The sequence below is a fragment of the Danio aesculapii genome, chromosome 12, assembly GCF_903798145.1.
Source record: "Danio aesculapii chromosome 12, fDanAes4.1, whole genome shotgun sequence".
NCBI classification, from domain to species: Eukaryota; Metazoa; Chordata; class Actinopteri; order Cypriniformes; family Danionidae; genus Danio; species Danio aesculapii.
In genome coordinates this window covers 21739497-21765073 of record NC_079446.1, presented here as the reverse complement: position 1 = coordinate 21765073, position 25577 = coordinate 21739497, and the positions used below count along the sequence as shown (strand labels likewise).

General features: G+C 33.2%; 2 protein-coding genes across 3 annotated transcripts in view; both read right to left on the bottom strand.

Annotated features, from left to right (window-relative positions):
- The window catches only part of neurl4 (neuralized E3 ubiquitin protein ligase 4), a 53263-nt gene extending 43600 nt beyond the window's left edge, over positions 1-9663 (bottom strand). For both annotated transcript variants that reach the window (XM_056469637.1, XM_056469638.1), the window contains exon 1: positions 9483-9663. In XM_056469637.1, the coding sequence (XP_056325612.1) occupies positions 9483-9647 (165 nt within the window). In that variant the 5' untranslated portion in view covers positions 9648-9663. The remainder of the gene's footprint in view (positions 1-9482) is intronic.
- A 3263-nt stretch (positions 9664-12926) lies between these two features.
- On the bottom strand, positions 12927-25376 carry shbg (sex hormone-binding globulin). Its single transcript, XM_056469582.1, has 8 exons — positions 25180-25376; positions 22309-22400; positions 22029-22218; positions 18185-18346; positions 17901-18060; positions 17695-17822; positions 13670-13841; positions 12927-13517 (listed from the first exon to the last, which is right to left on the bottom strand). Exons 1-8 carry the CDS (start codon positions 25255-25257, stop codon positions 13357-13359), a joined length of 1143 nt encoding a protein of 380 aa, XP_056325557.1. The 5' UTR covers positions 25258-25376; the 3' UTR covers positions 12927-13356.
- Between the last annotated feature and the right edge of the window lie 201 nt (positions 25377-25577).

Sequence of the window (25577 nt, the reverse complement as noted above, 5' to 3'; positions counted from 1 at the left end):
TACCCTTTCAAAAATGATTCTAATTGAATACATTTACTAATACAATAATAACATTTAAGTAATTAAAGATATAGGTCAGGTCTGTATCATCAGCAGTAAATAAATGGAGAACTTATAAACAAATGTTGCTGTAAGGAAAGTAATTAAATGCTATTTTTAAGTTAAATTTTTTATTGAGATCGATTGTTGGTGATTTTATGGGTGTTAATGGCCAGATTGGATAGCTAAACATGAACAAAGTAAAGTTAAGACTTATAACTTATATACATTTAAAACCTACAGCACAATATTTCAGTAGATTTAATACTTTTAAGGCCTAAAATTCAGCTTTTGAGATTTAAGACATTTTAAGACCACGCGGATACCCTGTCTAAATATTCTTAAATCAAGAAGCATTATTTTTGACAAGTAAAAAAATATGTTTTGTTTTTAGAAATAATACATCAAAATCAAGTAAGTTTTCCTTTAATCTGCCAAGGGGTAAGTAAAATAAACTTGTTTTCGATTTAAAGATTAATTTACTTTTACCACTGGCTGATTTGTTTGCTTTTGACTTTTAGAAATTTGGACTAGAACATTTTATTTGTTCTTGCATTTTTTTCTGATTCTCAAAGTACGAGCAGAGATTTGCATTTTAGCAAGGATCAAGGTTTCAGCTACAAATCAGTTTTTGAATGTTTTACTGAGGAAGAACATCTTGTATTTTCACTTGAGGGCAAGTACATTTAAAAGCAAATAGATTTTTTTTGGTAAACTACCTGCAATAAAAAATTTGAAGTACTCTAAGGCCCGATCTCAATTCTATTTTTGTACCCCCACAAAATTTTCAAGGGCCAAGGGGAAGGGCTTCAAAATTGACCTCTCAGAAATGGGACACCACTACAACACCTGCACACATAATTTGGAATTTGTACATCTCCTTACTTCCGTGTGCAGTCATGCTGCGGTTGTAGCTGGTGTACTTTGGGAAATTTTCTTACCCCTTGGTTTCGAGTGTGAAAAATCTGTTTCAAGGGCTACCTAGCCTTTCCCCTTAGCTCCACGCCTTCAAGCTAAAGAGAAATGGGGCACCCCTACCTCTTCACATGAACATGCAAAACGAGGGGTAGGGTTGAGGGGAAGGGCTAAGTAGTAGAATTGGTATTGGGCCAAAATCAGTGTATCTCAACCAGCCCAGACCACCAGCTCTACACATTTTCCATGTCTTTTTAACCCAACACACCTGATTCAGATCATCAGCTCATTAGCAGAAACTAAATGACTTGTAATGGGTGTGGAAGACAAAGGAGACATCCAAAACATGCAGTGTTAGTGGTCCTCCAGGTACATGGTTGAGAAACACTGCTCTAAATGTATTTACTCTAAATAAATGACCTGTCAGAAAGAAGTCATTTGCATAAAACACTACCTAATCATCTTTATATAATGTTTTTCCACAAAATCATTGCCCTCAGCAAACATACAGCACTCTCTAGCACTTGCCTGGCACCACATACACCAGAATCCTTGAGCAATGCCAAGTGTGCCATCCTCAAAACACAATAAACATCTCTTTACACAGACCCATTACAAACCTCTCATTAGCCAGCTGTGCATCTGCATTGTTACACACAAAAGCCATGCAGCTCAAACTATAAAAACAGAATCTTCAACTAGGGCTGCACAATATACAGTTTCAGCATCGATATCGCAATTTGTGTGCATTCACAATAGTCACATCGCAGCATCTGCAATGTGGAGTCGGGATTATTATTGTCGATCAGCAATGAAGAATGTACAGTGTTTACATTTGACATTACATTTGATTATTCAATAGTAGAGGCAGGACAAAATAGCGATATGCATGAGGTGGCGCTTCTGGCGGAGCGATCATATATAAATGCTGCAATTTTAAGAGATATATGTGCTGTTCATAAAAGAAATACATCTTATAACTTTTTGATGCATTGTTCCCTCTTCATTTACAAATATCATGATATATTGTGGATGGTTTTATTGTGATTGCTGGTATGGTGATCTATCTTTATCTGGGGCAAAATATTATAATAATATCGTATCGTATTAAAGTTCCTGAATATCTGACTACTTATTCCACTTTTATCTTTGCTCTATCTTATTTATTTAATCTTCCAATTTCTTTGATTCACTCGTCTACAAGATTATTCCAATCAAAGTTAATGATTTCCAAATAAAGCTATTCAAGGCATCTGCCGAAATTGTATTCATATCGCAATATAAATATCGCAGCAAAATAAAATATCGCAATGTCAGATTTTTTCAATATCGTGCAGCCAAACCAGCCCCATTTTCAACTGTACTTGATGAAATAGATGACAAAGACCTATCTATAATGAAATGTCATATTAACATGAGGCAACGCAGTGGCGCAGTAGGTGCTGTCGCCTCACAGCAAGAAGGTTGCTGGTTCAAGCCTCGACTGGGTCAGTTGGCGTTTCTGTGTGGAGTTTGCATGTTCTCTCTGCGTTTGCGTGAGTTTCCTCCGGGTGCTCCGGTTTCCCCCACAGTCCAAAGACATGCGGTACAGGTGAATTGAGTAGGCTAAATTGTCCGTAGTGTGTGTGAATGAGTGTGTATGGATGTTTCCCAGAGATGGGTTGCAGCTGAAAGGGCATCCGCTGCATAAAACATGTGCTGGCGGTTCATTCTGCTGTGGCGACCCCAGATTAATAAAGGGACTAAGCCGAAAAGAAAATGAATGAATGAATATTAACATGATTATAAGGTCTGAAAGAGTATGGCTGCATTTGACATACCGATATAGATACGGATATAAAAATGATTTTAAAAAAACAGTACAAACAAAGTGTTTCTAGATGACTGCAATTTTTTAGGGAGCTACTGTTGTGTGCATTTAACAGACAATTAACTTATTTGTTTGTGTATTGTTTTATGAAAGGCAGTGAAGCGACTTAATTGTAGTACTGTACATCCAGAATAAATTCATATTTATACCATAAATATCAATATCATGAAGATTTATTTAAGCTCTATTTATTTGAGATAAAAAATACTTTTTAATGGCTTCAAATATAATTTCTCAATCAATTAAAGTACCTATGCAGTGAGTCTGTAATTTCTTATCTAATTTTTGCACATGTGTGGCTTAAGCGGTTCCTACTTTTTAAAAATTTACTGTTAATAAATAAATAAATTAAGTTAAAAAGTGGTGCTTGAGTTAAGACACATTTTCTAAACAGCCTGCAATTTGTTCACCATTATATAGGATTAATTCTTATATCATTTACTGACAAAAATGAGTAAAATCAGAGATTTAATATACAACGACATCTTTCTCTTCTCTTGTGGTGAAATCTATTCCTGGGGCCTGTACCATGAGGCTCAGCTGCTCCATAATACCATATAGGGCTGGGCCAATAAACAATATCATATCGAATTGCGTTTTTACTCTATATTGATTTAAGAGCCAATCACACAGCAGCAATATGCGACAACAATAACCAATCAGCAGGAATTCAAAAGACCATTTCCTACAACACTTTGCTAACAAACTCGACAAGAAGACAAAAATAAAGACATAATGAGTAGAAGCAGTGACGAAAGTAAACTAACTATGAGTTATTATCCAAAGATGAATAAAATTATTGACAAAAACTGCAGCATGAATTCTGTGATATGGAAGTGGTTTGGCTATCTGAAGTGTGACAAGGAGCAGATCTGTAATGTATGTCAATGGTTTGGCAAAGCCTGGCATAACAACCAATCTTTTCAATCACTCAAAACAACCCTGAAAGTTTTAATTTGTGTGTACTTGCTTGAAGTTGTACTGTGTATTTTTATTGTTTATGTTTTGCACATTTAATTTACCTCGTAATGCCAGATTAATCTTTTTTAGATTAATAGTTTTTACTATTTGTTTTTATTTAAGGCCAAATAAATTTTTTGTTGCATAAGTCATTGTTGGGATAATAACTTTTAAAGCTGGAAGCATTAACAACTTATATCGAAATGTATTGTAATTGTTCAATGTGGAAACATTTTTTCGAGTTAGCTTTTTTGCCATATAGCCCAGCCCTAATACCATGACAACAAGAGCGATTAAAGTCAAGCTGCCTTCATGCTACCTAAAACTAGGGCTGTACAATATATCGTTTCAACATCAACGTCGCAATGTATGAATTCGCAATTTTTACATCATTAGACGGGCAATGTGGGGTCAGGACTATAGTTGAACTTGACCATGTAGTCCAGAACACATGAGAATTTGAGTCATTTTAGTTCAACCATAATAAAGTGAAAGTTTATTAAATGCAGAGCTTTGTAAACATTTTAAGCCAGTTTAAAGCATTTGGGCTTTACATTTGTAGCTAGGCCTGTCACAATAATTAATATATCGACTTATCGCACAACACATGGCCATGACATCAATAATTTTTGATGATGCAATATATATCAACATAAAATTATTTTAAAAAACAGCCTCTCTATCTCTATTGCAGGTGTCAGTGTCACTACGTTGAAAAAACACTATAGTATTTTACTATAAATTACTATAGAAATTTTCATGTGAGTGCCTGACAACTGAAAATAGATTTGGTAGCAGATATCGGAGTCTCTGTTACTTTTTACCTTGAACTTTTGTGTTAACATTTATTATTATTTTTTAGGATATCAGTTTTCACATTCTGATTCCAATGCCTCATTATTAAATTGTTAAAATGACAATAATTAAATGGAATATTCTTAGGTATGTTCTTTGTAAAGGTGTACTTGATGTTATTATATTGCCTACATAATGAGTGGCAAAAAAATGGTCTTAAAATGACAATCATATCATTTATCGCAATATATTATGGTGCAATATATCATATGACAAAAAATAGATATCGTGACAGGCTTATTTGAAGCTTTAACGAAGATTAATTGCACTTAATTATTCATACAATGAAAACTCTGTACATTTTTGAATACATTTTGGTATATTTTAGGTAGATGGACTCCCCTACGAAATCATCCCAATCAATCAAGAGAAAAAAAATTCCCAATAGAGCCATTCAAGTTTTGAACACAATGGCAAATTGGCGGTTTAAGAATGCACTCAACGGCACTTCAATTTTAACGGAAAATGGATGTTTCTAAAATTTTAGTAACGATTAGTTCTAAAATTCAGTATCATGACAACACTACCGCAATGTACATTTTTTTTATATAATGCAGCCATACCTAAAACCCAAGATTGGTGCAAACTAAACTGAAACTTATTTAAATATCAGATGAAGTGACAGCTATTCGCTAGCTGCCTTCACAGCTCACTTAACATTCTTGTCATTAAATAATCAAGTTACTCTTAGCTCTATAACATTTACCATTAAATTCACAGCTTCTAGAAGACAGTTATATACCAAAAAAGGGGAAACAATGGATGTGGCAGTGTGAGACACCCTGCTGTAAAACCATATGGTACGTCAGCAGACACCAAGGTCACGCTTAATGAAAAATCCATAGACAGACAAACACTACAGAAACCAAAATGAACTAAATGCTGCTTAGCCATAGAGAAATACAATAATTAAGAAGGACAAAAGTAGGATAACCTATGCAATAAAGGTTTCATTTGTATATATGAATCAGCCTACTGTCTATAAACCTTCAAATCTGTAAGTGGCACTAACTTTTCATTACGATGAGACTTGAGACCATACAGTGCCACAAGTACAAGTACATACATGCCAGAAGTACAAAAGTGCTGAGGCAACTTTTTAGGTACTAATATGTATCCTAGAGGTACTTGTATGGACAATTTAGGTATAAATATGTAATATTTGAAAAGGTACCATCTTGGGCTACACAATATATTGTTTAAGCATCGAAATCACAATGTGCTTATCCACAATAGTCACATTGCAGGATAAGATTATTTATTAAAGATTAAAAAATAAAAATATTATTATTTTAAAATAATTTATACAATGATGACTAGGTTATTTTAAGTTTGTTTGTTTAATTTCTGTACCTAAATACTGTTAGATTCTCCAGAAAGCCATAAAGCACTGTTTATTAACCTTTTATATTTTGCTCTGCTATATTTATATAAGCTTGGTAATTTACTATGATTTATGCAAATGCACTTCATAGAAAAAGACTTGATCGTCCCAATCAATCTGAATGAAATATTTCAAACAAGAGCTATTCAATTCATCTTGCAAAATCATATTCCTATCGTGATAAATATTCCAGAAAAACAAAATATCGCATTGTCAGATTTTTCCAATATCCTGAAGCCCTAGCCGCTTATGTTTTTAATAAACACTTATTTTTAAATTAGTTTGAAGTGTTCATAATTAATGTTGTAGGACAAAACATGAAAGCAGCTGTCTGTAGTACACACAAATCCTTTCATAATATACTGGTTGTTAGCTTTACATCAGCATTACAGCCAGCAGATTATCTAGGAATCTGAACTGTAATGCACACTCAGAAATAAAGCTATAAAAGCTGTCACTGATGGTACTATCGGCTAATATCACAAGAAAACTGGGATATCATGTTTATAAACAGAATTCATGCATAAATACCAATTATTGAGTTTCTAGGCTTTCTTCTTACAAAACTAAGAAATGGAAAAAGTATGTTTCATAAGGAACATAGAGGTGGTTTATTCCACTGTGGCAACCCCTAATAAAGCAGGGAATCAAAGGAAAGTAAATGAATGAATAACATGGAAAGGTACTTAACTAATATTTCTATTAACAGATAAGCATAAACTGCAAGTATGAAATACTAATAAACAATGAGTGTGCATTATTCTCCAGTAATTCAAGCCATTAAAGTCAGTTAATCCACTAATAATACTAAAACAAATGCAAGAAATTTGATCAAATTGTTCAGACGTTGCATTTCAAGACAGTTTTTATCCTTAAAATGCACATTTGTAGGACAAATTGCTTATGTATGCACTGGCAACTTCAAAATGTCATTTTAGATCTAGAATTGGAGGCTTGAGCCACTGATAGCAGACTAATGCGGTTATTAATGCTGTTATTAGAGGAAGAGCGAGAAAGATTCATGTGAATTGCAATATATGTGCCTTTTAAAGGAGTCCGGCAGCAGTTTGTCTGCTTCAAACACAGCACTTTACAGTATTTTATACATAGATTCAACAGAGCAGCATTAAAAACTATTTTTTATGAGTCTGTGTCTCTACTGTATGTGTGCGTTTATGTGGAGAGCAACAGAAAGAGTTTTTCATAGATAATTAAATGTAATTTTGTGGCAAAAACATAAATAATTTGCCATTATTAAACAATTGATTAAGGTATTTATTTGCTTGGTTTGCTGTTGCGGGCTGTAATGACCTTTGAAAAAACTTTAGTTATTTGATGAAGTGATTCTAAAGAATAATTGATGACAGTATACAGAGTTATTAGACAATTATGCGCACCCAAGGTTGTGATGCTGTTACACCTCAAGCATGAATTACTTTCCTAATAATTCAACAGGCCAGAGTCAATTATTAAGCTTCTATTACAGTACCACACCTACAGACTTATTTCAACACATTTGTCAGGTTTTTTTGTCCTTAAACTGCTGATGTGTGAAGGACTAGTTTAAATGGATATCATCCAAGCCTCTGTTGATAATACTAAAATGTTATTTTAGATCTAGTAGGGAACTGCTAGCAGGCTAATGCAGTTACTAATTTTAATAGAGGTAATAATATAGTTATTAATATAGTTATGGGAGAGAGAAATTTGGTGTGAATTATGTTATCATGTGAGTGAATGTGTCGATATTGTAAAGCCCATTTGTGTTTGTATGAGAGAGAGAGAGAGAGAGAGAGAGAGAGAGAGAGAGAGAGAGAAGGAAAAAGAGAGCAAGCACTTTCAGTAGCTAGTTAAAAAAAAAATGTACATTTTGTTGCAAAAACGACAATCAAGCGACTTTTTAATCGACTGTTCAACATATTTACTTTGTTAGTGTCCAGAGTTTTTTTGCCCGTTGTAATCAAACTAGGGCTGGGCAATTCGGCAAAAATGCAATCTCAATAATTATTTTCCATTTTGATATATATTGATATATATACATCTCGTTATGTATATATTGATATACATACATCTCGTTATCAGGTGTTAATGCTTCCAGATTTAAAACAACACACCAACAATGACTGAAGCTACAAAAATTTGAGTTAAACAGTCCAAAAAATGGCATAACATATTTTCAGCTGATAATCTCTAATATCAACACTCTTTACGATTCCCATTGTTGCACATTTCTGCAGTGTGATTGGCTCTTAGCTAAATATACAGTAAAAAAGTCCAGAGCTTATCATTGTTATTGACATAAATTTTATTGCGATACGATATAATATCGTTTATCGGCCCAGCCCTAAATCAAACAGTAACAATCTTTAGAATTACCTAAAATGTTTGGTGCAGTAATATGAAACTGTAATGAAATCAGGAATTGTTGCAAATATTGTAAACAGTTTCTTCAAAAATAACTCCACACCTAGGACAGTCAGGACAGTCATCAACAAATCAGAATCTAGCATTCAACAACCCTATACACTCAAAATATTACTTTTGCTGCTTGTTCAAGTTACTCATTTAAAATGAGTTGAAACAACACAATTCTTTTCGTTTTTGGAACAACTTGATTGTTTTATGTTCAAGCCACTTAAATTTCTAAAAACTATTACGCTAACTTAATCGATTTGTGTTCATGAAGGAATTATGTGGAACCCAGCATTTTTACAGTATAGCATAAGGAACTGCAACGCACTCAATACCTGCTTGGAACTACTTCAGTTTTATGTTGTTGTTTTTAACAACTACACACCTTAGAACACTTATCAACCAGTCAGAATCAGGCATTCAACAACACTGTACTACAGTAATACATGCAAGTCAGCGTTGTCCCCTTTTTAAGAGGCCTGAAACAACAGTCCCACTTGTCATCATTAAACATTCTCTATTTATTTTGGTAATTTGGATACATTTAAATCATTTGGATAAATAACTCAGTGACTCATCATTACAGACTAAAATACAGTCACGGGATGTCACCTGCAGAAAGGGTCACAGGACCAATCGATTAACGAATTCAAGAGAATCGATTCACCGGATTGAATCAAACCATGTTTACATGACCTTCCGAGTGAACATACACACTAATATTTCCCCAAAACACGCTGTGCATAATCAGACAGTTGTGAGCAGAGCAGACTCGTCTTGTTAACCCCATGACAGTCCAGGAATAGCCAGGCAGGAGAGCATCCAAACATCAACAGCTCTGCCACTGACAAACCGTGACAGATCATCGAAAACCCGCAGCACACGCACATCACGAAACATCAACACACCTTAACACCCCGCATGACCTCTGAATGAGCTCTGTCAGAGCCTCGTGCCTCAGTAACGAACCACTGCAGACGATCTGACAGACTCCCACCCTTTTCTCCATTTCTCCCTCTCTCTCTCTGGTGGGACATGCTTGTTTACCTTCTTGTCGATGCGGACAGTGAAGACATCGCGGTCCCTAAGCGGCTCCAGACTGAGGACCAGGCCGTGATTGAATTCCTGTACCGGCTGATTTCGTTGAGCGGTTCGGTTGGAGTTCGACAAACCGATCAGTTTTCCGCTGCGCGGATGCAGCTCAGCCGCCATCTTCGCACGGGCGGCGCGGTGCACGACACCGTGCGTAGTTTTGCGACAGTGGGGAATCGGTTGTAGGTAGTTCGCGATTGCCATTGGTAAAGTGCTAGTGCTGTGTATCATAGACATAACCAGGAATTATTTATTCATTTGCGGTAATTTGATATATCTGCAAATGCTCAGAGGTATCAGTAAAGTTAATTCTTATATGCAGCTGTAAATGGAATGCAAGGGTTGAAACTGGATGAATGTGCTGTACGTAATATGTAAATATATGCACACATGCACACACTTTCTCACGAGAACTCAACTTTAATTACGAAATAACTGAACTTAAAGGCCTTAATTCGATCTTCAGGAAATTACAGAACATTTAAAAGGACTTAAATGAGATCTTAATGGACTTAAATGTGTTACATGCATATCCACTGCTACAACTATTTGTGAAAATGACTTTTCTGTTCAAATAGATTCTTGTGTCTATTAGCAAATAACCTATTTGTTCATAGTCATTTTGGTAAAATGAATCAAGTCATTAAGATCTATTAGTACTTGTATTTGTATAGTGTGAAATTCCTCGTATTTTCCTTAACGTTTTAAATACACCTTCATAAAATGTGCAGAAATAATTGTAGAGTGTACATTAATATAAACATTTCTGATATTTATTTTTAAAAAGCTGCCAATGTTTTAAATTTGTGAAAGGTACTACTTTTGTGTAAAATATCCTCTAGATGGCAGTATTTTACAGCTAAACTGATCTAAACTGATGATGCATCTCTGTTGTCAATTGACAAGGGAATTATTTTTGTTTCAGCTTTACTAAATAGCAGTAGTGAGATTTATACTTATCAGGAAATTCTTTCCTCTTCGGGGACTGTTTTTTGCATAATTATTATAATTTGATTGTGAAAGCATCTCTAATAAACTGCTTTACTTTAAAATTCATCTGACTTAAAACAAGGGACAGAATCTGTGGACATTTTTTTTTTTTTGCTATTTTTGTGGAGAATTGTGTTAAAAATCTGTGGATTTTTGCAGAATTATTTTGGGAGTATTGTAACTAAAAACATAATATATGAAATAAAAAAAGAATAGATTTTTAACTGTAACTGTAATACTGAGCCTGAAAGTCTTCTACATCTATTTTGTACTTGTAAATTTTCTGATGATTTTTGGAAACAGGATTCAGAGTTGATTTTTGATTCATTTTACATAATAGTTAACTTTGATGAATGTATGATTCTATTTTTGAATTGTAAAACTGGCTATGATACACTCAATAAAACGCTTTGAAGTTAATAATTTTTGGGGAAGTTCTACATACACAAGGCAAAAGTAATGTCCATTACTTCCTCCTTTAATTTTTTCTGTAAAGATTTAAAAGTATAAATTCTTTGGCCTCAATTACAAGAAACAAGAAGGCTACAAAAGTCTCTAAATAATAATATAAAAAAAAAATTATAATCTGTACAATCTAATAATTTAAATATGATGGATTCCCCTATGTATATATATTGCAGTATTTTGGATGACTGTTACTTATGTCATTGTACAATTCTTAATGCTTGTCAGTTATATTCTTCAATAATTTTTTTTTACAATTTTCTGTAGTCAATTTTATTTTCAATTTTTTTTTATTTTCAATCAATTTTAATTTAAGATAAAAATTAGGTATATATATATATATATATATATATATATATATATATATATATATATATATATATATATATATATATGGGTCAATGATGTGATGCTCATTTTTACTGTATGTGTCCATGTCGTTTAAATTCATTCAAAAAGGTTACAGTTTCAAATTAAATAAGCAAATGACTTGCATACATTCTCTATTTTGAGGACCAAGTGTAATTTTTTTTAATTTTCATTCATTTTAATCTTTAGGGGATTATTGCTTGTCAATGCAATATGAGTGTCAATGTGGTGTAACCAATAAAATGTAACCAAATAGTTTATCTTGTTTAAAAAATGCGAAATTCTCAATGAAACATCTTATCAGCTAGTTTGGAATAATTTTACATTAGACATATTAAATTGTAAATAAGGATCAATATAGTACAATTGTTCTAAATATTATAATTAATTTGGGGAATTATATCTGTCAACTCAAATTCCTGAAATGTCAAGATGGTGTAACCAACATTTATTGAGTCATTTTGTTAACACAAGACCGTAAGACAGGAAATTGTATCCAAATATTGGAAAAACTAATTAAAATGTACATTTAGAGAGAACTCGAATAAAATAAATGTTGGTGTGGTATTTTAAAATTAAGTAAAGTTTTCTTTGTGTACACTTGCATGTCAACTAGGAGGAGTAAATTATTTAATATTTCACATTTTTTGGCAGTTACACCATTTGACATTTTCAGGTACATTCAGTGTTAATGTTTGTAAAACATGGTGCAAATGTTATTTCTAATTACATAAAATCAACATAAATACAATCTGTACAGTTTAAAATACCTGATGGATGCTTTTAAATCAACATTTTAAAAGATTTTTTAATTTCTCATCTTGCCACACCTTGTTTGTCACTATATGTACAGTCGAAGTCAGAATTATTAGCACCCCTTTAATTTATTTTCTTTTTTAAATGTTACCCAAATGATGTTTAACAGAGCAAGGACATTTTCACAGTATGTCTGATAATGTTTTTTCTTCTGGCAAAAGTCTTATTTGTTTATTTCGGCTAGAATAAAAGCAGTTTTTAATTTTTAAAATCCATTTTAAGGACAGAATTATTAGCCCCTTTAAGCTATATATTTTTTCGATAGTCTACAGAACAAACCATCGTTATACAATAACTTGCCTAATTACCCTAACCTGCCTAGTTAACCTAATTAACCTAGTTAAGCCTTTAAATGCCACTTTAAGGTGTATAGAAGTGTCTTGAAAAATATCTAGTCAAATATTATTTACTGCCATCATGGCAAAGATAAAACAATCAGATATGAGAAATGAGTTATTAAAACTATTATGTTTAAAAATTTATTGAAAAAATCTGCTCTCCGTTAAACAGAAATTGGGGAAAAAAATAAACAGGGGGCTAATAATTCAGGGGGGCTAATAATCCAGACTTCAACTGTATATTTCTGATTAGCTATTGCATGCATAATATATGTCATGTTGTATCTGAACGAAAAGACACAATCTAAATTATTGCAATTAATTAAAATATAATTAAAAGATAATTGCTTTTGTGAATGCAGCAGAAATGTCAGTTTTGTGAGCAGAATACATTTAATATAAAAGCACAACTGTTGTCAAATTATGTAAGTTAAAGTGTGAAAATGTTATTTTATTCCATTACAAAACAAAGGAGTAGCATCGAAAATTTAATTTATGTACGTAACCTGCACAGTTTATTGTCCTGGCTTTATTTAATTCTGAATGAAACGGCATCTTTTTTTCCAGGTGATTTATTTTGTTGACTGAAAGATGGTAATTAAAAAAACATTCCCTTTTATATGTGTTTGCAAACACATTTCAGTAGGATTTGCATTACAGTGTTTAATGTACTGTCATTTAAACCATTTTTTAAAGCTCAGTGTAACATAATTGACAATTAATAATTTTTTACATTAAGTGTATTAATACTTTTTAGAAGTTATAATTAATGAATAAAAATGAAGCAGTTTTAAATAGCTCTTCCTCATTTGATCAAGAGTTGAGCTTGTCGGGATGATTGTGTTGAATCTCTATAAAGTGAGTTCATTCATTGCTTCTGTAGGACAGCTGTGGGACGACACCGCTGTGTGTTTGTACACTGCCCGATCAAGATCAATGACCTGACCCTGGACAACGATTTTCTCCAGACACCCACGCAGGTATGGATTACTTTTTGCCACCTCGCTGTCACCTAAAAAAAAAGAGAGTTCATGGACTCAATTGAAAAGGAAGGATTTATTAAATAGACTCCCTGCACACAGCTGACAAATAAAGAATTTAACAAAGACCAATATGGATGGTGCTGATGGAGTAGTTTATCATGGAAATTCCTGCTCACTTTACCTGGCACTCCTCCAAATGTCAGGAGCATTCCATTTTTCCACATGGAGAGAAAGTCCAGAGTTTCCGATTCAACATTTGGTTTGCTGTTTACCACAAGTGTATTTTTCAGTATAGTGAAAGTAAGTGTTACAGGTTCACTGGGAAGTTCAGTTGATCCATCTTTCAGGCCCAACTGTGAAAAAAGGTTTACAAACCACTTTACAATTATGTCCCATTAGTGTTTAAAGCTATAACTGAGCAATTCCATGCACACCATGCCATGAAATAAATTCAGTTTTCACCAAAATACGGAAACTGTTCCTATGTTTTTTTGTGTGAGCAAGTATTTTAAATTACAGTACTTTAGAAATGTCTTTGTCAATGTTTTCAACCTATTATATTTCATTTACCAAAGTCAATTTCACATCTGTCACATCCATAACGACACTTTTTTTTCTCATAAATGCAAAAATCTTAAATAAAATAAAACCAATAATTTTTGTTCTATAGAGAGCCAACTTTTATCCTTTTGATGAGCATTATTTTTTTGTGCAGTTTAATTTACAGAATTTTTACAAAGTATGTTGTAAACTGTAAACTCGCTAACTTTTATGGTCACATACATAATGCATGTTTATTTTCTTCATTTAAAGTACAAAACATTTTTACAGAATTATATTTTTCTCTGTGCTCCACACTCTGTTGTCGGTTGTTCTAGAAAATATAAACATATGTTTCAATATAATGTTTCAATATAATGTTAATATATTGACCTTATTCTTCAATGCGGAAGTGCGCGTGTTTTTGCGATTGTTTTAGAACTTCCGATTCAGTTGCCTATGGGAGAAATGACTAGGAATAATAAACGGCAAAAAACGGTCAAACTATTCGCTCTACAAACAAGTGTTTGCATTATAATACAGACAAAGTAAAATAATATAATAAGAAAATATCAGTTTGCAACACCAAGCAGCAAAACGAGCTGTTTTTAACGTTTAAAAATGAATGGAAGTGAATGAGACCGGAAGTTTCGAGCCAAAATGATTCAAACGGCTGCGCCCGCTCTTACGCAGAGAATAAGGTGAATACTTTTATGGGAATTTATGTTTTGAGGTTTTACTGCAAATGTCACATCCATAATGATGTAATCGCGGATGTAACTGAGGACGCGGAGGGTGCGGGAGGTGTCGCCGCCGCGCCGTCTCTATTGTGGACGCGCCGGCCCTGTGTGTGTGTGCGTTTGCGTTTGCGTGCGTGCGTGCGTGCGTGCGTGTGTGTGTGTGTGTGTGTGTGTGTGTGTGTGTGTGTGTGTGTGTGAAAAGAGCAAGTAGACTGCTAGAAGATCTCCTCGCCAGTTCTTGGACTTTTTGCTTGATAAAATAGTTCGTCGTCAGTATTTTCTAGTACATCGTCTGTATTTACATTCACCCACTGGCAGCCAAAATCCACTATAAAGCGTGTATGCACTGTGACTACTTTTATATTGTTAATTAGCTGCTGGGCATTTCACTCTGCCTTGCACTGAAGCCTTGTCCGTGTCGACCAATCGCAGCAGGCTGTCATCGGTCCAATCAGCGCAAATTAGCTTCGCACTGAGGAGGGGTTTGGGTACAAATGAATCGCTGAACGATTCATATGGGAGTAGCTGGAATAATAAGGTAAAAATAAATGCAGATTATAAGACCATGAAAGTGTTTTTTGACCTTGCATGCATATTAGACTGTTGTTGGAGACCCTTACAACCTAAATATGACCCTATTTCATGTATAATATGGGCTCTTTAAAAATTGTAAAACATAAAGTCTGAATTGTGATATAGATCAGGGGTTCCCAAACTTTTCAGCCCGCGACCCCCAAAATAACAATGCTAGTGACTTGCGGCCCTCACATTCTTTGGAGGTGGTTATAAATATTCAAATGTTGCACACACAGCAAGAGGCCTATATAAACACAAGCATATTGACAACATAGAAAGAGCAACAGTCTAGCAAACATATAATTTATATAGTCATTTATTAAATTGTGGGCAGCACAGTGGCGCAGTGGGTAGCACAATCGCCTCACAACAAGAAAGTCGCTGGTTCTAGCCCCGGCTGGGTCAGTTGGCCTTTCTGTGTGGAGTTTGCATGTTCTCCCTGTGTTCGCGTGGGTTTCCTCCGGGTTCTCCGGGTTCCCCCACAGTCCAAAGACATGCAGTACAGGTAAACTGAATAAGCTAAATTGGCCGTAGTGTATGTGTGTGTGCAAGAGTTTGTGGGTGTTTCCCATTGTTGGGTTGCGGCTGGAAGGGCATCTGCTGCGTAAAATATGCTGGATAAGTTGGCGCTGTGGTGACCCCTGATTAATAAAGGCGAATAAGACGAAAAGAAAATAAATGAAAGAATTTATTAAATTGTTTCATTTAATATTATAACCTCACCTAATGAGACTGGTGGGCACAATGTTTTCAGCACAAAGTCTATTCTTGGTTTAATTTTGGAGACCGCCTATCAGAGATCATCCTCATTGTTCTGTTGTGGCCTGTAATTATTTTTAATCTATTTGATTGCCATAAAGGTGTCAGAAAGTTTAACCGGGTGCTATAAAATCAATCTGCTGCAGCTGATGCTATTGTTGTGTTAATGTAACGTAAACACATAAATCCTATGAAAATAAATTAAAAGGCTGATGGCTTTTTATTAGCATGTTTTTGCTTATTTAATGTTACTATTAACTTCTATTTTATTCTTCTGTGGGTTATGGATGAAATATGGTTATTCTAATAGTACCGACCCACACTTTGGGAACCACTGATATAGAAAGTTGCCAAATTGCAAGATATGAAATTACAGTTATGAGAATAATTGTAGTTAGGATTCTGAGTTTATATAAGTTTCTCTTGATTTATGATTTACAAATTTAACCATAAATTCATGATTTATTCATGTCTTGTGAATCTTTCTTGACTTGTGAGTTTTTTTTTCACAGACTTAAAATGAAACTATTAAATATTAAACCATTGTGAGTTTATTTTTAGCAATGCAAAATGTGTCTCACAATTATTTTTGATGTTTAAAAGGCATTAAAGGATTAATTCACTTAAAAGAGGATGTTTTTTGGATATTAAATGAGTCATGACTGTTACTGTTTATGTAGGATAAGGAAGCTCTCAGATTTCTTCGAAAATATTTTAATTTGTTGTCTGAAGATGAACAAAAGTCGATTAGTTGACTATACTTAAAAAAAGAGAGTAAGCCAATTGTCTTATAATCATTTAGTTAACAAACTATTTGCATAATTATAAAAGCTAAGTGAATGGGTTTACTGTCCCAGATTTTTTAAGTAATGGCAATGCAAGTTTATTTATACAGCACAATGGTAATTCAAAGTGCTTTACATAAACGAGAATAAAAGAAACAAGAAAATAAAGCAACAAAGAATTAAATATGATAAAAACAGACCAAAATGTGTTAAAACAGGTTTTGAAGGAATGAAAAAGAAAAGAAATACACAATAGTGTGATCTGCCAGACATAGCACAGTGCTCATTTAGTAAAGGCACAGCTAAACAGATGTGTTTTCAGTCTTGATTTGAATGTGCCTAATGTTGGAGCACATCTGATCATTTCTGGAAGCTGATTCTAACAGTAAGGGGCGTAGTATTTTGGGCTTTTGGGTACTTTGGGCGAAGTACCCATTTTAGGGCAATGGGTTTACTCAACACAATCTCACAGCAATTCGTAACTTTTTGATTTAGTGGCTAATTGGTATGAATTCGTACGATCTAATTCGTACATTTTCGTACGATTTGCTCATGCCCCAATGATGGTTGGGTTTAGGGGTGGGGTTAGATGCCACGCCTCCTTTTTAAAATCGTACAATTTCGTACGACGCCACTAAACTGACAAAACGTAAAATACTTACGTTTGCTCGTGAGATTAGGCTGGTTTACTCACTTTTTAAAAAGAGTAAAGAGTAAATTTGCAATTTTAGTATTGTAAGAAATTACCTCACAATTGTGCATTTGTATACGTTTTTTTTTTCATTTTTTTTTTTATTTGTACATACCTTATCATCTTTATCCCCTTCTAAAACATACAAAAATCCTGTGCTTTGGAGACTTAGCGTTGTCCCAGTCCAAGATCCAAAGATCTCTACTGTGATTCCTGCCTCTTCAGTCTTAAGAGCAGGAAGATCTGTGGTGACACGTCCATGGAAAGATAACATCATCTTATCTGCAATGCAAGTTTAAACATACATGATTTTTCACTCACCAGATGTATTAAACACAGCCACTCCGGTTCCTGGAAAATAGCTCCCTTTCTTGATCTCTGAAGAGCAGGGCCGAGGTTCCCATGTTGAGTCTGTATCCCAGGGGGTGCTGAGATTTAGCCAATGCCCTCCTCGGACACAAGCATCCATTTCTGGCTCAAACTTAAATAATCGGATAAAATAAAAGTCACATTAGCATGATTTATGTGGTCAATTATTGCAACGAGTAATAGTTATTTTTACATTTTCAGTTCAAATGCTATTGTGAATAAACAAGCAATCATACTGGATGGAAGAGTTTTTGTTTATCCACCAACATGCCACCGAGAGCTAGACGTATCTTCCCGCTTAGTTGTTCTTCTGCCAGTTTCGAATGGAGACCGACTACAAGTTCTACCTCGTTGTTTACCTCCAGCACCACAAATTTACCCTCACTGCGCAATTCCAGCTGTCCAAAGGCAAAACAGAGCTTTTATTAGTTTATCTGAATATGGCTGCTTGAAAATTAATAATATCACATAAAAAAGACTTTAGCTAAAGCTATACATGATCAAATAAAGAAAAGACCACATCAAAATTCTCACGTTGAGTAAAATATACATCTTTTAATTATATGAACCACTGATGACTTCCTAATTTGAAATAAAAATATGGTGTCATTTAGAGCATTGTTTTGTTTTTGTTTTGTTTTGTTTTTGTTTTTGTTTTTTTGCCAAAGAGCAAAAATGGTGCCACCCTAACTCACTTCAATTTCACTTCAGAAGAGTTATGAAAGCAATATTTGGTGCACTGACGCTGATCTGCAGTCATAACAAGTTAAAACATTTGCTATTTCTGCCAACTGTGATTTTCTAAATATATATGTATATTTATATATATATATATATATATATATATATATATATATATATATATATATATATATATATATATATATATATATATATATATATATATCTTTGTCTGCCTGCTCTTGCATATTTATAACAAGAATCATTTGAGGTTATATTCAAATAATGATTAGGGTCACAGCGCTGTCATAAATATTAATTAATTATAATTTTAAATGCTTATATTTTGCTTATTTGTCAACATTTTTAAGACATTTTTAATAATTTACAATATGTATAAAGTGATTGCCTATTTATATACACTACCAGTCAAAGGTTTGGGGTCAGTATGATTTTTAAATGTTTTAAAATAAGCTTCTCCTGCTCACCAAGGCTGCATTTATTTAATCAAAAATACAGTACAAATTGTACAATTGTGAACTGTTATTGCACTATAAAATAACTGTTTAAAAGTAGTTTATCATTTAATTTAATCATCTATTCCTGTGATTAAAGATGCATTTTCAGCTTCATTACTCCAGTCCTCAGAGTCACATGATCCTTCAGAAATCACTTTAATAATAATAATAATAATAATAATATTAATAATAACAAAAAAATAATATTATTATTATTATTATTATTATTATTATTATTATTATTATTATTATTATTATTATTATTATTATTATTATTATTAATGGGAATAGTAGTAAAACCAATAATGACTGGAGTAATAATTTCATTTGAAACTACATACAATAAGAAAGCAGTTATTTATAATGTTAATAAATATTTAATAATTTAACTTTTTTTTTTTTTTACATTTAATAAATGCCACCTTGATGAAAATAATAATTTTCTTCAAAAAAATTAAAATAAAAAACTGACCCCAAACTTTTGAATAAGTAGATTTTCCCAGTACTGGGTTGCGGCTGGAAAGGCATCTGCTGTGTAAAACATTTGCTGGAATAGTTGGCGGCTTATTAAACTCTAGCAACTTCTCAAAAAGAGACTAAGCAGAAGGAAAATGAATGAATAGGGTCAAAATATCTGTCTATATCGTGAAGACATTGCAGTCCCTTAGCGGCTCCCGACTGGTCGTGATTGAATTCCTGTAGTGGCTGATATACAGTATATGATTAGGTTGATAATCTGATAGTGTGTGTGTATGTTTTAGTTTCATTATTTGTGGATTCAGTCAATTGATAAACCCTTGGGGATTTTTTTCAGCCACTATAGGGGGATTTTGGGTCCTAATTTGGCCACAATTTACTCTGTGTCTCAGCAAATGTAATGCTTTTTGGTGACAGATCTTATTTTCACACATATTTTGGGAAAATGCTTTTACTTTCTTTGTTCAAAAACGTAACAATACACCGTGGCCAAATTTACTACTCTTTCATTTGCTGGTGGCTATTTTTTCTCAATTGAATTCCATTATAATCACCATATATATATAATCATGCATTCTTGACTGTTAGTGGTAATATGTATTATTTTAACTGTAAATCATCAGTGCAAGTAAAAGCTTAGCTTCTGGCTATATATATATATATATATATATATATATATATATATATATATATATATATATATATATATATATATATATATATATATATATATATATATATAGCCAGAATTAAGTCAGAATTAGTCAGAATTATTAGCCCCCCTGTACATTTTTTTCCCAATTTCTGTTTAACGGAGAGAAGATCTATCTATCTATCTATCTATCTATCTATCTATCTATCTATCTATCTATCTATCTATCTATCTATCTATCTATCTATCTATCTATCTATCTATCTATCTATATATATATATATATATATATATATATATATATATATAAATATATATATATATATATATATATATATATATATATATACACCTCAACTCTCAGAAAATGGTAAATATAGTATGTGTATTTATGAAGGCATACTATAGTCTGCTTTAATGCTCCATAGAACTCCATATAAAAGCCAAAAACTTTTTTTGCACAAGACTATCTAAAGGGTTAATGGTGTCAACTGAATATCAACAGTAAAATTACACATTTTACCTCTTCCCAATTGGGAAAACCACCAATAATCAGTAGTGCATAGTTGTATGATCTTAAGGTTTTGCAATCAAAAAAATGTAGTTATAATGGTAGTCAATGGGGCAAAAACTGCCACAAACATAATGATTTAGATGAGGAGATACAATTAGTGGTAAAGTGGGTACAGAATAATAAGATGGTTTTAAATTTGACAAAAATCACAAGTATTGTGTTTGGATTGAACTTTCGTTTTAAATGTAAACCACAATTAAATTTGTCTGTAATGAGTGTGCCTATTGAACAGGTAGAGAAAAATAGGCTTCTTGGAGTTCTCCTTGATAGTAGGTTAAAGTGGTCTAAACAGATGGATAAAATGGTAATAGTTATGCGAAGAGGATTATCAATTACTAAGAGATGTGTAAAAGTTTTACCACAGTACTGTATCTCGCAAATAGTTTAGGCAATGGTTCTTTCTTATAGATTACTGTCCAGTGGTATGGTTGAATGCATCAAATAAAGACTTAGATAAATTACAGAAGTCCAGAATAGAGCAGCACGACTAATATTACACTGCAATAGAAGGGTTAATATTATGAAAATGCATAAAACTTTAGGTTTGTTATTGATGAAGGATAGGATAATCGTTTCTCTGCTGTGTTTCATAAGAAATATTTCAAGAATTCAAGAGTGTTCCAAGTATATTGTACTGTTAACTTTTGTATTGTAATTCTAGTCATAATTTTAACACCAGGCATGCATCAAAAGGAAATTTTCTGCTTCCTGATTTCAAAAACTATTGCAAAGCAATGGACTGTAATGTAATGAGGCATGCAAACATGGAATGAATTGTCATCAGACTTTACATGCTTTATAACAAGTAAAATGAGGTTTAGAAAATCATTGAAGAAATATTGAATGGCCCAATATTAAGTGGATTGTTGATCTGGATGTTATGTTTGAATTTTGGGTTTTTATGTTTTTATTGGTCTTTGTTGTTATGGATTAATGTAATTTTGTTTTGTGTTTGATGGACCCCAGGAAGAATAGCCAAGGTAGTGGCTAATGGGGATCCTGATAAATAAATAAAAAATAAATAAATAACGAATGTGGTATTTATTCTGTTAAAAAGGTTTCTGTTTCATATTAATGCTGTTTTGTACATTAGATTCAGCAACATTAAGCAGTACAACATTTATAATATGCTATAATCAGCATTCAGTGGAACTGGTAGAAATATATGAAGTACTCACCAAGTGCCAGGCTCCATCATTGAGTTTGCGGCCTCCCTTTACACTCACTAAGATGTCTGCTTTCCCAATCTGCATTTCAGGGATGCCGTCGCGCAGTGAAAGCACAAACCAGTCTTGACCTTCTTTAGTGTCTCCATAAAAGACAGCTCCCTCCGGGTCAAGGGTTCGAAACTCAAAGTACGATCTGATGCTGTGCATGAGAGGTAAAACATCTACAAATTTAACTGCTATCATAATATTCCGTACCCATAAATCAGGATTTCGATAGTGATCAACTCACCTTCTGACGTCAGAAAGGTTTGCACATGTTTGCATTGCAGGTGTCCATTTTTGTTGTCTGTGTGCAAGATTGATGGTTCCCATGCCGGATATCTGTCTCAGTCATCCCAGAAAAATCAGAGAATGGTTTTGACATCATACAACAAATATCATGCAGCACTCACTTAGATTACATTTAGACAAATCTCTCGCACTCTTGCTAAAGGCTAGGTAAACACCAGCGTCTGAGATATGCCATACAGGCTGCCAGTGTAAATACTGCTGCCTGGGGCAAGTGTGGAATCAGGGTTCAACGAATTCAGAGTTGAATACGCCAGCCATGCGATGACTTTATCGGCTGAAGTTGATTTCAGGGCTGCGAGTTGCTTAAAATATTCACCACTGCTTTAGTTTGCTGTAGTTGGTTTTGCAATGGACACATATTTGTTTTACAATTATACAATTGAATTTAGTGGACAACACTAATACATTTCAAAAATAGGATTTTTTTTTATTAACAATAATCTGTATATATATATATATCTGTATAAATATATATATATATATATATATATATATATATATATATATATATATATATATATATATATATGTGTGTGTGTGTGTGTGTGTGTGTGTGTGTGTGTATGTATGTATATATAAATGTGTGTGTGTGTTATATGAGCAATATCACACGAGTAGCAGTGCGATATGGCTGTATATCGGCACTGGTGGGAGGCGTGCGTTAGTGTTTCACCAGTGATGATATACTGCCATATCGCACTGCTATGAGTGTGATATTGCGTTTATACAACAGTTTGACGGCATATAAAAAATAAAATAAACTCAAGCATGGACAGTCTAAAAACCCTTTTGTATGAGGAAGTACTTTCTTCTGCCATTCATTCACATCTCAAACTGATGTCAGAACAGCAGAAACCGTTGCTACTTCGCCAATGTTACTTTAGAGCAGGGATATCAAACTCAATTCCTGGAGGGCCGCAGCCCTGAACAGTTTAGTTCCAGCCCTGCTTTAACACACTTACCTGTATAGGTATCAAACAAGACTGAAAGACTTAATTAGTTTGATCAGCTGTGTTTAATAAGGGTTGGAACTAAACTGTGCAGGGCTGCAACCCTCCAGCAATTGAGTTTGACATCCCTGCTTTAGAGCTAGTATTTGAATGATTCTCTAGCGTAATTATTATGCGGCTTATTATGCGGTCTCTGTTGCCATGTTGTGGATGGACAACATCAAAGACTGTCTCTCAGAAATTATGAATATCTAAAATAGGCTCTACACTTATAAATAAACTGCATAGTTGCAATCTACACTCAAAAAATATAGTTTTTTTTTTTGCTCGTTCAGACTACTTATTTAAAATGAGCTGAAACAGCACAATTCTTGAGATTTCATTGGGACAACTTAATTTTTTTATGTTCAATCCACAAACATTTATTAAAAGTGTTAAGTTAACTTAATTAATTTGTTTTGGGACAACATGGATGAATCATGTGGAACCCTGCATTTTTTACAGTGTAAACAACTATATTCCTTAATATATTCCTAAAAAGCCCCAGAAGTACACTATGTTGTCCAACAGCAGCAACATTCGTCAAACTGTAGAGTTTCCTCTGCTTGTCGCTTCAAGTGGGCGGAGTAACACACAAGGGTGAGGGGTGAAGAGGCTGGACGAGTGCTGTTATTTGCAGAATATTGCACGACTATCAGCCAATCAGATTCAAGAACCAGACAGCACTGTTGTATAAATATATATATAATACAATATATAATTTTTTCATCAAAACCAACTAATCACTAAAGGTAATCCTACTAAAGGTAATCCTACTAAAGGTAATCCTTTAAATATCTTCATATGAAGATCGAAGAGTTCAAAATAATTATAAAATCGGTAGTTTTATAAAATGTGCTATAAATCTTAATAACTTAAAATTGTGGGTTGTTTAATAACAAAAAAAGTTGTAGAGATCATTACAAAGTTGACTAAAACATTGAAACAAATAGATTAAATTAACTTTTTAGGTTCCATGTAATATTTCTATTATGAGATATGTTACTTTACAGTTAATCTAAATTAAGAGTTTTAATTGAATTAAAAAATAGAAATATCTAACCAAATAAGTCACACTTTAAGGTTTCCTATGTCAAGAGTTATCTACATTAGTTAACATAAACACTAACAAATAACAATACTTCTAATAAAGCATTTATAAGACAATGTTAAATTCTACATTCAAAGATACATTCTAGCTAAAAAAAGTTTTTACTATTTTTTATTTATTTTAATAGTAAATGTGCCTTGCGATGTTGATTGTTCTGTTTTGTGGTGTACAATTTTGCAACAATAAATAAAAAAACTCAAAAGTTGTATTTTTTTAACAATTTACCATGAGCTGACACTAACAAACAATAATATATATTTTTTATTTTTTATTATCATCTAACAAAGGCTTATAATGTCTTTATAAACCAGTTAAATCACGTTTGCTATATCTGCTGATTTTTGCTGATATCTTTTTGGAGAGTTTGAGTTTTAGATATAAAGACATAAGATATGTTAAAAAGAGGCAAAGCGAGTTTATTTTCTTTGACATTAATTAAACTTTGGTGTTAGCAGAAGTCATTTTTCTGCGTGTAAATTAGGTGAAGTGGATCAGATTCTTCATTCAAATGTCTATTACCACCTTTTAGCTTTTATCGTTAAATTAACATTGATTAAATTACATAATTACAGTTTTGTGCTTTTAAATCATACTGTATGTAATGGTAAAATGCACTAATTGCACAGTAACAAACAAAACACATTAGTGATTACTTAACTCTCATATCTTGTTTAAAGTCATTTTTATCTTATAGAGTTGTTGTACTCACCTGATCACCTGCCGCTCTCCTGCACAGAAGAATCAGGCATGGGCATAACAACAATATGATCACTTCCTTGAGATTCATTTTCTTTAACTCCAGAGATTAGAATGAATGAACACAAGCTAGATGCTCAGTTTCAGCCGACTGCTGTCTGACCACCTCTCTCTCTCTCAGTCTTATGAGAAGTGAGTAAACTCCAGTCAAACATACAAACTCCCCACAAGACCGGTGACTAGATGTTGACATCATAGAACCAGAAAATATTGATTTTGGGGATGTTTGTTTGAGCATATGTAGGTATACTGATAACATGGTGATTTATTTGACCAAAACCATCTGTGTTTAATGACTATAAGCACACAGTTGGGCACACAAAAATGACAATTGGGCACACAAATTAATGG